General features: G+C 49.3%; 1 protein-coding gene across 9 annotated transcripts in view; it reads left to right on the forward strand.

The window, feature by feature from the left end:
- The window catches only part of ATG7 (autophagy related 7), a 273,321-nt gene that overhangs the window by 26,197 nt on the left and 233,291 nt on the right, over positions 1–13,833 (forward strand). For all 9 annotated transcript variants that reach the window (XR_008705982.1, XR_008705983.1, XM_055557371.1 and 6 more), the window contains exons 4-6: positions 7,332–7,449; positions 9,138–9,215; positions 12,960–13,076. Coding sequence is in view for 7 of the 9 variants with exons in the window: in XM_055557371.1 (XP_055413346.1) it covers positions 7,332–7,449; positions 9,138–9,215; positions 12,960–13,076 (313 nt within the window). In the remaining 2 variants the exon portion in view is untranslated. The remainder of the gene's footprint in view (positions 1–7,331; positions 7,450–9,137; positions 9,216–12,959; positions 13,077–13,833) is intronic.

A 13,833-nucleotide genomic window follows, 5' to 3' on the forward strand; every position in this document is an offset into this window, starting at 1 on the left:
CAGGAGGGGGGCATCTTTTTCTGCTCCCTCGTGTGTTTGCTGTGTGAGGGAAGAGGTATTTGTAAAGACCACCTGAATATGAAGATAGTCAAAGATTTATTGTTGTTGTTCAGTCGCTCAGGCATGTCCGACTCTTTGCGAGCCCTTGGACTGCAGCACGCCAGCCTTCCCTGTCCTTCACCATCTCCCGGAGCTTGCTCAAACTCATGTCCATTGAGTCGGTGATGCCATCCAACCATCTCGTCCTCTGTCATCCCCTTCTCCTCCTGCCCTCAGTTTGCCCAGCATCATGGTCTTTTCTAATGAGTCAGGTCTTCGCATCAGGTAGCCAAAGTATTGGGGCTCCAGCTTTAGCATCAGTCCTTCCAATGAATATTCAGGGTTCATTTCCTTGAGGACTGACTGGTTTGGTCCCCTTGCTGTCCAAGGGACTCTCAAGAGTCTTCAACACCACAGTTCAAAAGCATCAATTCTTCATCGCTCAGCCTTCATTATAGTTCAACTCTCACATCCATACTTGACTACTGGAAAAACAATAGCTTTGACTTTATGGGCCTTTGTCAGCAAAGTAATGTCTCTACTTTTTAATATGCTGTTTAGATTGGTCATAGCTTTTTTTACGAGGCTCAAACATCTTTTAATTTCATGGCTGCAGTCACTATCTGCAGTGAGTTTGGAGGCCAAGAAAATAAAGTCTGTCCCTGTTTCCATTGTTTCCCTATCTATTTGCCATGAAGTGATGGGACTGGATTAGTCAAAGATTAGGTAGGGTATTTCAAATAAAGTCTCCCTAGAATTTGAAAACAAAAAATCTCTTCAAAAGTCAATACATTTTATTCCTCTGTCACAATCAAATAGTGAAACTAAATTGCACAACTTGAATCGAAAATGATGTTAGTCTTTGTACCTTTAAAAGATATGTTTTGATGTTTCTTGTTCCCTTCAGAGCTTTCTTGCTCCATAATAAATCCTTGTGATTGCACGTCAAAGCAAAAAATCCTAGTCATCTGTCTCCTGCATCGGCAAAGACTGACTGACTTTTGGAGCAGTCACAAAATAATGAGGAAAATGCATTCAGTGTACAATCCTCAATTATCTGAGGCTCATAAATGGGGTGGTGTAGTTTTAGTGTGGAGAAGGCAGTGGCACCCCACTCCAGTACTCTTGCCTGGAAAATCCCATGGATGGAGAAGCCTGGTAGGCTGCAGTCCATGGGGTCGCTAAGAGTCAGACACGACTGAGCGACTTCCCTTTCACTTTTCACTTTCATGCATTGCAGAAGGAAATGGCACCCCACTCCAGTGTTCTTGCCTGGAGAATCCCAGGGACGGGGGAGCCTGGTGGGCTGCCGTCTATGGGGTCGCACAGAGTCGGACACGACTGAAGCGACTTGGCAGCAGCAGCAGCAGCAGTTTTAGTATAAGCTGGAGGGTCCAGCATTCCTCACCAGCTGCCCTCACTTCTGTCTGTTCTTTTTTTTTTAATGTATAATTTGATTGATTTATTTATGGCTGTGCTGGGTCTTGTTGCCGTGTGGGCTTTTCTCTAGTTGTGGCAAACGGGGGCTCCTGTCCAGTTGTGGTGTGTGGGCCTCTCGTCGTGGGGGCTTCTTGTCGCGGGGGCTTCTCGTCGCCGGGCACAGGCACTGGGGTGCATGTGCTTCCATAGTTGCAGCCCGTGGGTGCACAGACTCAGTTGTTGTGGCGCCCGGGCTTAGGGCTTAGTTGCTCTGCAGCATGTGGGATCTTCCCAGATCAGGGGTTGAACCCATGTCTCCTGCATTGGCAGGCGGATTCTTCTCCACTGAACCACCAGGGAAGCCAGCTCCTGTCTCTTCTGACACTAGATGAAAGCTTATTATTTTTTGAGTTTCAGTAATTTTATTCTTTGGCACAACTAATTACAGAAAGAAAAAAAAAAGAAAACTATTCACAGAAGTTAGGCTTGATCTTGTTGCAAAATCCAGGTTTCTTAAACCTCACAATCCAGAAATTTTAGTTGAAGGAGATAAAGTCTGTGATCCCGTGGCTATGGGTTTCACCCAGATGGCTCGATTTTCTTGGTCATCATTTGTCAGTTAGCTGTTAAATATACACCTTGCGTGAGGCTCCATGGTAGGCACTGGGGGCGATGAGCAAGAATTATGACGTGGGAGTTCTAGATTGGAAGCTCGATGGCTTAGAATCTGCCCCTGATTAACTGCCTTACCTGAAATGAGTCTTTTTCATTTTCTCAGCTTCAGTTTCCTAATATGCAGCTCCCAGCTTCTAAATGTGCCTTTCAGTTTTAAAAGTCTGATTTTCTTCCTTTCTTTTTTTTTTAATTTAACTTTTTTGTAAAAGTCTGTGATTTTCTGACGCCCCTTTCTTAGGATGGTTGGTGCCATGGTCTAAACGTTGGTGTTCTTCAAAAGCACGTATGTTGAAAACCCAGGGCCCAGGGTTACGGTCTGAAGAAGTGGGCCTTTGGGAGGTGGTGAGGGCAGGGCTCTCATGCATGGGGTTAGTGACAGGGACCCCAGAGACCTAGCTTACCCCCTCTACCCTGCGAGGACACAGCTGAAGCGGAAGAAGCTCTTCTCCAGGAGCTGGCACTTTGATCTTGGACTTCCAGCTTCCAGAGCCTTGAGGGATAAACGTCTGTTGTTTGGCAACCCCACCGTCTGTGGTGTAGTACAACCTCTGCTCGGGCAGACTGAGACAGTCAGGAAGTTTACTGAAAGCACTTGGAGCTCCTCCGGAGAAACGAGGTCTTTGTATCCAAATTGTTTTTGTCCTGATTGTTCTTTCTTTGCATTTATTGCTGAGCATCTGCGTGGGTTTGTAGGGAAAACCTCTGTGCATTTATTCATCAAACACTGAATGTTTCTTGTGTACAGACGTGTAGGTGGTAGAAATACAAAGACTTAAGCAAACAGGGGACTCTGGAGGAGCTCTGCATGGAGGTGGAAGACAGGTATTAGCATCACAGGGTATGCAGTGCTGGAGCAAACGTGCGGGCTGATAGTTGGTTCAGAAATGCTTATTCATTGCTTCTGCTGTGTCTTGATGATAGAATGTGCCGGGCCCTGGGCATACATAGAAGCATAAGATGCAGAGGTGCAGTTTGGAGAGCTAACAGCCCAAGTCCTCATCTGTAGATGCTGGGTGTACCTCAGCTTTGCACAGCACCAGAGAAACCGCTCTCACTCTGAGATCCCGGAAGCCGGATGAATCTCTGCCAGCAGTTGGCATCACAGGATCCCGTTATCTACCTTGTTTCGGCTGAATTATCAGTCACACTTGACTGATTTGATCAGGCACCAACTGTCCTGCCCTAGAGGGAGCTGTCTTAGGCTGGCATGCTGATGAACCAGCCCCCGATATGTAATGGCCCTAGCACAGAGGGGGTCTGTTTCTTACCCTCTCAGTAGTCCAGGTTGGGGTCGGGGGCGGAGACGGTCCAGTCTTTTTCTGTCTTGTGGCTCCATCATCCTGGAGGGCTTGCCTTTGTGTGCTGCTGAGAACAGAATTGTCACCTTCCGATGGCAAGAGAGAGGAGGCACAAGAGAACCAAAGTGAAAATCTGAGGAGACGCCCAACTCTCTTAAAGACCCTTAACGGCCTGGGTGAGCGTGGGGTTGGGGGGCATGTATCACCCCACTCACGTTCCATCAGGCAGAGCCGAGGCTTCACCGTCTTGCAGGGGAGACAGACATGGTGCCAAACTACAAGCATCAGAGCATTACTTCTATATAAAGAGAGAGAAATAGACTTTGGTGGGCAAGCTCTGTACAGATTTACAGCTGGTTAGAAAAAAAAATTCCTTTGAGGAGCATTTACCTAGTTATTTATTTTTAAAATATATAGCATCTTTTCAAATAGTTTTTAATTAATTAATTTTTCACTTGTGGCCATGCTGAGTCTCTGTTGCTGCACAGACTTTCTCTAGCTGTGGCGAGTGGGGGCTGCTCTCTAGAGGCGGTGCGCAGGCTTACCACTGTTGCGGAGCGTGGTCTGTAGGGCACGTGGCCTCAGGAGTTGTAGTGCACAGGCTTAATTGCGCCGTGGTACGTGGAATCTTCCTGGACCAGGGACTGAGCGTTGTCCCCTGCATTGCAAGGCAGATTCTTAATCACTGGGCCACTAGGGAATCCCAGCATTTACCTAATTAGTGATAAGACATATTTTCCTTTTCTAAGCTTAATAAGATAAATAGAAGGCATAACCCTTGCGCTCCGAGACCTTAAACAGTAGCTGAGGAAATACGGCTCATTTGCTAGATCATCTGTGCAGGGCACGGGCCCTCCTATTCTCCACCATCTTGCCAGCACCTCACTCAGGTCCGACATGGACCGGCTGCTCAGATAGCCATTGGCGTCAATTGCAAGCAGTCTGAGGGCCTGGCTGTCCAAATGGAAAGTGGCATGGCTGGTGGAAAGGCACCATGGGCCCCAAGAGAGGACGTGATGAACAGAAGCTCAGAGATGGTTACAGAAAGCAGGAGATCACGCAGTCGGGCCCCTAGACTGAGTGTGACTTAGATGCCAGAGCTCCCCGCGGGCAGATGAGACTGCGCACACGTGGTAAAGGCCTCTCCAGATTCATTCCATCCCAGCCACCGTCACCGCCTGTCTGCTCTGGAGGATCTGGCCACGTGCCTGTCTTTGCCCAAGAGGTTCCATAACAGCCCTCGGACTTTCCTGAGTCATCACTGTGAGGCTGAGCGATGTTGAGGGCCTGGTGTCCAGAGAAAACATGCCAGGCTTCAGGCCTTTGTAGGATCCCATGTTTTCCCCGACTCGGGTTAGTGTGTTCACTAACTAGTTAGAGTTCACTGTAGGCTGTAGGACATGGGGAAGATGTCTAATTCTAGTTCTCTAAAACAGCTTTATTGAGGTATACTTTACTTACCACGTGGACTTCCCTGGTGGCTCAGACGGTAAAGCGTCTGCCTACAATGCAGGAGACCTGGGTTCTATCCCTGGGTCGGAAAGATCTGGAGAAGGAGATGGCAGCCCATTCCGGTACTCTTGCCTGGAAAATCCCATGGAAGGAGGAGCCTGGAAGGATACAGTCCATGGGGTTGTGAAGAGATGGACACGACTGAGCGACTTCACTTCACTTTACGTACCATACAATTTACCCATTTAAAATGCACATTCAGCACTTCTTAGTATGTTCATGAGGCGCAGCCGCCGCCACTGCACATTTCCGCCACCCCAGAGGGAAGCCCTGCACTCGCAGGCACTCCCCATCCTCCCTTCTGCCTGTCCCCCGCGCTGGGCACCCATGACTCTGCTGTCTGTCTCTATGGATTTGGCTGCTCTGGACACTTCACAGCAATGGCATCACAGCAAACTAAACTCATACATGTCCAGGTGCACGATTTGGACTAAACTCTCTAGTTTCCAAGTCTAGGGCTCTTTGCAGTCCTCCTCTGAGGCTCCTCTTTCTGGAACAAGTGGAACTTGAACCTGGAGAAACTACTGGAATGGCTTACCCTCCCACTATCACATTTTAAGTTCTTTCCTCTGGCCACCTTCCCGGGTGGCACTTGAGCCTTGAAAAATGCTTCTCCTCTGAAACTCACTAATGAGCTCACACGAGGGCTGATGTCCTAGCCACTGCTTCGGTTCTCATGCTTTAGTTTTCTCTGCTCTCACAGAAAGGCTTCGGCCCGGCATTCGCACACCCAGGACGTCTGGACGCTGGGAGGGAGGGACCGGATTCCATCAGAGCATCCTTCTCTCTAGTTCCCTAGTCATTTCATGTGGCCATGTCTGCCTGCAGAACCACGTCTGCCTGCAGAAGCCTGGTTTACCAGCTGCTCCGCTTCCTTTTTCTTCCCTGTCAGCCTAGTCTTGTCCTTTTCTGATTTCTTTTCTCCTCAAGTCTGTCCTTGATGTCATCTCACCCGAGTGAGGAATATTCTTCTGTTTTCGTAGAGCGGTGACACATACAACTTAGGAGCCGCTGACTCGCCAGCTCCCAGAGGCAAGCTCTGGCCTTTGGAAGCTGCTTCTCCCAGGACTTGGCATTTGAGCCTTAGACACAGCATTTGGCAGAACCTCCGCACCCGTTGCACCCTCCACACCTGCTGAGGGTTTAGAGCTCTCTAAGCCCCCCTCCCCGAACCCCATTCTGCTCAGACTCGGAAGGGAGAAACGCTGGGTCTGAAGAGCTGCCGTCGGTGTGAGCAGTGAGCGTCCTCTCTGCAGTGGTCGTGACCACAGTGTGCATCTTGTAATAAGATGAGTACTGTCTTCAGTTAACATCTGTAACCTCTGAAGGGCTTCCCAGGTGGCTCGGTGGTAAAGAACCCACCTGCCAATGCAGAAGACGCGGGTTCGATCCCTGGGTCGGGAAGATCCCCTAGAGAAGGGAATGGCGACCCACTCCAGTATTCTTGCCTGGAGAAGCCCATGGACAGAGGAGCCTGGCGGGCCACAGTCCATTAGGTCACAAGGAGCCAAACACGGACTGAGCAACTGAACCCACACACACAACCTCTGAAACGCAAATTAATCATTTCGGAGGTGACACCAGGTTTTCCCACACTGGGTTGTGCTGAGAATCATCTTACCTTTCTCCTCTCCTGACCTGGGTTACTCTGAGGCCGGGGCGCAGGGAAGGGGACAGTGTGGAATGTGACACCCCCGTGGCACGCCATGGCCACACAGGTGTCCGGGGCGCAGTGCAGTCAGGAGGCAGCATGCCCTGCCTTTGGAGCACTTCCTGTCCTCCAAGGGGTGTGGTTGTTGGTCTTGGAAACACTCTAAAATAACTGTGCTCATGATCAGAGAAGGGGGGATGAATGGATGGCTTCCTGAAAGAGGAGGATTTGCAGCAGGGTGCTGAATCTGGGAGTGCTTGACTGGAAGTGGGCAACACAGACCCTTCAAGTCAACAGTTCTGAGTTGAGACCCCAGCTCTGCCTGTTATGTGACCTTAAGCAAGTTACTTAATCCTTCAAGAGGGAGAACAAACTCCTTTCAGAACCGAAACCTTATACCCAGGTTCAGTAGAAGCTCATTAAATAACGTCTCTCTTTCAGTTTAAAGATGGGAAAGAATTTTTTTAAATACGAAAAGAGCTTATATCCAGTGGGTAGTGGAAAGACAGCATGCAGAGACATTAGGGGAAGGGGAATAGAGAGGCTTTTGGGGGGTAGAATGCACATTTTTAGTCCTTAAGCAGTGATATTTGTCGTTTTCCAAAGAAATGTAAACCAGTCTTCTCTTTGCCCTGTACAGTGCGGTCCTTGTCTCCAACTGTCTTCTGGTTTGTTTGTCGTTTGCTGGCTCTCCGCATCCCAGCTGTGCCCATTAACCACGTTTCTCTCGTGCCCAGGAGTGCGCCTACCCCAGCCCGCTGCTGCCCAGCGGTCGGCACACTGTATAATACCAACACACTCGAGGCTTTCAAGGCTGCAGACAAGAAGCTACTTCTGGAAGAAGCAGCAAACGAGGTTAGCTGGGAAACGCAATGTACCTGTTGTCCACGGTCCCGCAGGCACACAGTTGCAGACCAAGTGCCTGACTCTGTCACAGAAGCTAGCGTATACCCAGCACTCAGGCTACTCAGGGCCTTCTGCAGTGATGGGTGGGTCAGGGAGGAGACAGCCAGGCTCTTGCCTGAGGAGAAGGTCACAGCAGAGAAGGGAAGCGCTCACCAGCTATCCCCAGTTAGCTCAGCCTCTCTGAGTGCGCCAGCTCCGTGCCTGTGTCTCATGCATTCGGGTTCTCTGTTCCCAGTGCCCCCCGAAGAGGCTTTCTAGTCCTGAGTGCTGTCACGCTGTCAGAGCCTATCATGTCTCTCCCGCGTCCTCAGGGCTGAATGGAAAGGCCCCGTGGGACTTGCTGGGGCCCCCACAGCCTGGCCTCTGCGGCCCCGTGGCCTTCCATTCCCTCTCTCTTGCCCTCACCGTCTCTGACCACTCACGGCAAATCAGGGAGCATTCCTCCCTTCACCACTTTCTGCGGTCCCCTTCTCCCTGGGACTCGATGTTTTTCTCTGCCTGGAATGTCCTTCCTTTCCTTCTTCACGTCTGAGTTAGTGTGAGGAATAAGTGGGGCGGGGGGGGCAGCTTATCCCCGCCCTCTCTGCCACCCACTTCATCGATGAGCTTCACCCCAATAAGTCTTACTTATGTGGGGGCCGTGGTCAGAGAGGGGTGTCCCCTGCCTCAGGCCTGAGGAAGGCATCCCTCCTGCCCCTTGTGATGGGGGGCGATGGTTGCCTTCCTCGGCTGCGGCGTGACTGCTCAGGGGCTCCTGCGTGTTTCAGAGGCCGTCTTGAGAGAGTGGGTCAGGAGAGTGGGTCTCGAGAGAGTGTGTTGGGTCTTAGGCTGTCATTGGAAACAGCAGGCTGCTCCCCACAGGAATCCCAGCCCCGTCCAGTGTCCGGGGCTCAGCCTCCCCTTTGGTTTGTCAGAAGCAGGGCCCGCTGTCCTGGGCTCCAGCTCCTCCAAGCTCGTTGTTTCCACAGCAGGACCATCTCTCTGCTTGTTTCCCTCTTGCGCTCATGTGTGTGCCGGGGTTTCTGGTGGCACAGCTGCTGGTTTGCTTAGTGGCACAAAGTTTAGCCGCCAGTCTTTGTTCCTGAAACGTGTGACCGGGGCCTGCTTCTGCTTCCAGTCACAGCCCTTCCTGAGTATCCATAGACTTGATTTTTTTTTCTCTTCGGGGAAAGATTATCCCAAATAAGGCTTTTAAGAAATACCCTGTACCTAGTTCAGATCACGGCCTCTGGAGCCCATCCCTGGCTCCTTCCCCTCGCCTGTCCGTAGCCGAGGTCAGGGCTCCTCCTAGGTACTGTCCGCCCATCTGCGAGATCCCCTACTGCCTGGCAGCATACAGACATGGGTGCCCGGCTCTCTCCCAGGCTCTTAGCTTCTGGAGGGCAAGGACTGTGCCTCTCTCTTCTGTAGCCTCGATGTGCTTGCTCTGTAGTTGACAATAAGTAAACATCTGTGGAAGGCAGTAACCAAGGCATGAACGGGCTGGGTTTCCTCCTTGATGCTGAGACCCAGCAAGAGAAAGGATGCTTCTGGACAGTGGGGAGGAAGGCGCACTGCCCCGCAGCTCCATGTGCTCCTGGGAGGGAGGTGGGAGGAGACCCCGGGACCTGCCTTGACGCTACTCCTCCTCCTGGCAGATCTGGGAATCCATCAAATCGGGGGCTGCCCTGGACAACCCTGTGCTCCTCAACAAGTTCCTCCTCTTGACATTTGCGGTAAGTCTGCGGGCTCAGCGGGGTGTGGACTGTGGACTGCCCTGGCCGAGCCCAGGGCACCGGTGGGACAGTCTGCTCTCTTCTCTCAAGTCACGTCTGCTAAACAAATCCTTGGGTGCTTAGTGACCCGGTAGTGGCTGGCGTTTCTCACTGATGCAAGATTAATTCATTCTCTGCAATCGCACTGGTGGCTTTGCCTGGTTTATGTGACAGGGAGACCCAGCTCTCGTCATTTGAGGAGGTGACAAAGCCCAGTTCCGGGAGCTGGGTTCATCACTGCTAACGTCTTTGTTAAGTTCAGCGCCGCAGAGCTCGGTTGCTGGGTCCATCGACATAAGGAACAGGTGACGACTCAAGGATCTAAGCCATCCCCAGGTGACTTCTAGATGAGAGGGGGTCACCCTGCATAGCTTGTCCACGCAGCTGTGTTGTTGTTGTTTTTTAACAAATAAAATGTTTTATGTCAGTGAGATCTAGTTAAAGTGAACTTTAAGGGCAGCTTTGAAGAGGAGAAGAAATCACATTAGGGGAACAACTGCTGCCCAGGGAAGCAGGGGGAGGGAGCCTCAGTGATGGGGAACATGGCAGAAGGTGAGGGCTGATTGCTTTTAATAGAAGTGCCAGCCCACACACAGGCATATGCACGTGTATACACACATGTGCGTGTGTGTATCTTCATATATCTCCGCAGAAAGCTTGTTTGCCCTGTATAATTATGTTGACATTATAGTATTCTGTCAAGTGTGTGTTCTATAGACCTTTTTACATCTCGGTTGTTTCGGTATTCACTATTTTATTTTGCTTTTGACCGCACTACGCAGCATGTGGGATCTTAGTTCCCCAACCAGGGGTCGAACCCATGACCCCTGCACTGGAAGCAGTCTTAACTACTGGACTGCAAGGCAAGTCCCCAGTATTCACTCTTATTAAAAAAAGTTGCAGTGAACATCGTCAGCCACACTGATTTTCTCTTCCCGCTTATTTCTTTAGAAGATAGCCCACTGGAGTGGGCATGTAAACATACTGATGTGGACACGTAGTAAGTGCGCCGGTTGTTCACCCCAGCTTTATCAGCTTCGGATGTTAATCCTCTTCCCTACATTTTTCTTTTCTTTTTTGGTTTGCCAAGATATAGTCTTGCCTTCCTTCCTCCCCCATGAACTTGTCCTCCATTTCTTCCTCCTGCTGCCTCTTTGATGCACCACCTGAGGCAAAGGGGAGAGCAAGAGAGGATTCAAACTGGGGTCATACCCAGAGTGGGGGGTGGCGGGCATGGGGGCCCTGCAAGGAGCACGTTTCCTGACAAGTTAAAGTGCTTTCTGGGTGTCAGTGGCGAGATAGAAAAGCGCCAGACACTTCAGGGGATTACTAGACACCATTTGGCATTTGTAAATTGGGTAATTTTGTAAGGGTAAATAAAAGCAATGCTAATTAATTTTTTTTTTTTTTACTTTACCATCAATACATCTTCTGTATTAAGGGTTTTAGCTAGTAAAATCTAATGGACAACTTGTGTTTAATGAGAACATAGCATTGGATCTCACTTAAAGTTTTAAGGCATCTCAGAGTCGTTATGTGAGTTGGCCATGTTGCCCTTTCTACTGAGTATTCTTAGTCTGCGTTTTATAAAAATTAAAAGTCTGTGTCTTTAGGAACCTGTCTGACACAAAGAGCTTTATGTTTGATGTAATCGAGGTCTCTTGTGTCCTGAAAAGCATCCTAAGAAATTCAAGCCTTTTGACTCTTGAAGATGACCTGATAAGAGCTTTTAGAAACTGCCAAGGCCTTCATCTTGAATCGTTTAACCTTTCGCTAAAGATCAGTTATGACAAATCATTTAAGCACATGGAAGAGAGAAAAATCTCTAGAGGTGTTTTGCTTTCCTTTCTGTTCTTTCTAGGACTCCAAGGTACAGACACTTTATTAATTTCCATTTTGGACTTCGCTTTGCTGTTGTTAAAGGGAATGTGTCCTTAGTTGATCAGTTAGTGGCAGAAATACAGACTGTGGAAACTATAGTGACTAGTCTTCTTCATCTGGACATGTGTTTATGTGTAAGTTTGTTTTAAAAAAGGCACCTAGTATGACTCCATTTGTTTGGAAAGTCCAGAATAGGCGAATCTATAGAGACTGAATGTAGGCTGGGGGTTTCCAGGGGATGAGAGTGAGGTGAATGGAGAGTTTCTGTGAATGGTATTTCTAACTAATAAACCAGTGGGGAGTTTCTGCTATTGGGGTTTCTTTGTGAGGCGATGAATACATTCTGAAATTGGTGGGGATGGTGGCACAGCCTAGTCAGTATACTAGAAAACCACTTAATGTGCTGTAACATCTTTAACATGGTGACTTTTTTTTCGGCTTCATTGCCTTGTGTGGGCTCTCTCTAGTTGCAGCGAGTGGAGGCTACTCTCTCATGCCCAGGAGGTGCCCAGGCTTCTCGCTGCAGTGGCTTCTGTTGTTGCGGAGCACGCACTCTAGGGCACGCGGCCTCAGCTCCCGGGCTCTGCAGCGCTGCCCAGTAGCCGTGGCACTCAGGTTTAGTAACCCCGAGGCACTTGGGATCTTCCCAGACCAGAGATCAAACCTGGGTCCCCTGCACTGGCAGGCAGATTCTTACCCACTCCACCACCAGCTCAGTCCAACTCGGTGGCCTCTGTGGTGCATGAATCATACCTCAGTGAGAAGTCATCAAGCATCCGTCCCCTCCTGATTCCTGGCAGGATCCGAGAGGAAATGTCAAGTAGCGACATAAACTACAAAGTGGTCAGTGGTAACAGGCTGGTGGGAAGCTGTCAGGTACCCACATAACCACAGGGTCCTCCCACATGGTGACTCAGGCCTCACCTGCTACAGAAATTCGGAGATGAGAACACTGGGTCTGAGTGGGGACGGCCTCACAAGTCACGGGCCCTTTCTCGCCTCCCCTGGCTGGGGGCAGGCGCACACCCCTGAAGGCACACCTCTTCTGTCGTCCGTGCACCCTAGTTCCTGGAACCTCTTCTGTGACTCATCCAGCTACTCATGTATTTGTTTCCTCTCTGTTCCCGGAAGTGACTGAGCTCCCTGAGGGCCGGACTGAATTTTCTTCATCTTCTTACTGCCGGAGTATCTAACATTTTGCCTTGTACACAGCAAGTGCTTAGTTGTTGACTTGAATTTCACCAGTACGACATTTCTGAAAACACTGTTGTATTATCTCAGGTTATATGCAGCACGCTCTAATAACTTCAGTAGCATGCTTAGTTCATTCAGTTGTGACGAGAGTGGTGACTGTTGGGAAGTTGCACCTCCACAGATGGCCCTGGGTGCGCCTGGTACCACGAACAAGAGCTTACATTTTGGAAGTAGAATTCTACTCTCCTCTCTGCCACTTAGTATCTATGTTCAAGCTTTCCACCCCTCTCTAAGCTTCAGTTTTCTGTCTATAAAATGGGCAGGTAACAGCTACCTCCCGGGGTGATTTTATATGTTAAACAATGATGACAGCAACATCAGTTACTTTTTGGATACTTTCTATTAGGAAGTGGTCAGTAAAATATATTATGTCTATCCTGATACATTAGTGTGAATGTGTGGGGACATTTCAGATAAACATGGGGGTTCTGTTGGCGGTTTCTGACAAGTTGGTCGTATCTGGCGTGCATTAGTTTTTCTGTCTCACGTAGCTGTTGGGAAGTTAGCGTTAGTAGGCGCGTTTCCGTGTGATCACTGTGCCATTCTGATGTGTCGTCTTGTTTCTTCCAGGATCTAAAGAAGTACCATTTCTACTACTGGTTCTGCTCCCCAGCTCTCTGCCTTCCAGAGAGCATACCCCTCATTCAGGGGCCAGTGGCCTTGGATCAATGGTTTTTGCCAAAACAGGTATCAACAAATAAAACAAAATGCAGATCAAACTGAGTTTAAATGTGCATGAGTAGTTTATCTAGCTCTTTGTAAAGACACTTGTCTGGGTGAGGAGGCGGTCTCTGTGGAATCCTCCAAAGGCGGCACTAAGAGCAGACTTGCTTGCACAGTGTTCGATAAGCGTGTGTGAAGAGTGGTCAGCAGCACTTGTCCAGGTCCTCGTGACCTGTGTGGAGATGCTAAGCCAGTAGGGAGGAATTACAGAAACACTTTGAAAGACTGCGGGAATTTGCCAAAGTGTGATCTCCACTCTCAGTGAAGAGAGTCTTTGCAACCAAAGAGAAGACTTCTCCCTTTCTTTGTGCCAAGTTGCAGAACTTCTACATTAAGGATGGTCCCTACAGAGCTAGTCCTTGCAGTTTAAGGAAGATAATAAGGTCTTTAGAGGTGGTTCCCAGAAGAGCAGTGAAAACCATCAAGTTGGTAGAAGACAGACCCTCAGCCCCCAAATTCTGATTGTCGTCGAGGCAAACGCTGAGTGTCAAGATGACGTGAATTCATGAAGCATGTCACTCACTAAAGCCCAGAAATCCAAAGCCAGGGAGAGCCCTTGTTAATTAAAAAGCTCATTTGCTAAGATAAATCAAAGGTTGTGGTTCTGTGGAATGAATTTTCTCGGGAGAACTGTAAGTGGGAACAAAAGACTAGGCCTGGGGATTGAGTCCAGATGGGTTTGAGGTTTCTCTTAATGGGATCAAAAATGTTCTCAAAGTAT

The sequence above is a fragment of the Bubalus kerabau genome, chromosome 20 (assembly GCF_029407905.1).
Source record: "Bubalus kerabau isolate K-KA32 ecotype Philippines breed swamp buffalo chromosome 20, PCC_UOA_SB_1v2, whole genome shotgun sequence".
NCBI classification, from domain to species: Eukaryota; Metazoa; Chordata; class Mammalia; order Artiodactyla; family Bovidae; genus Bubalus; species Bubalus kerabau.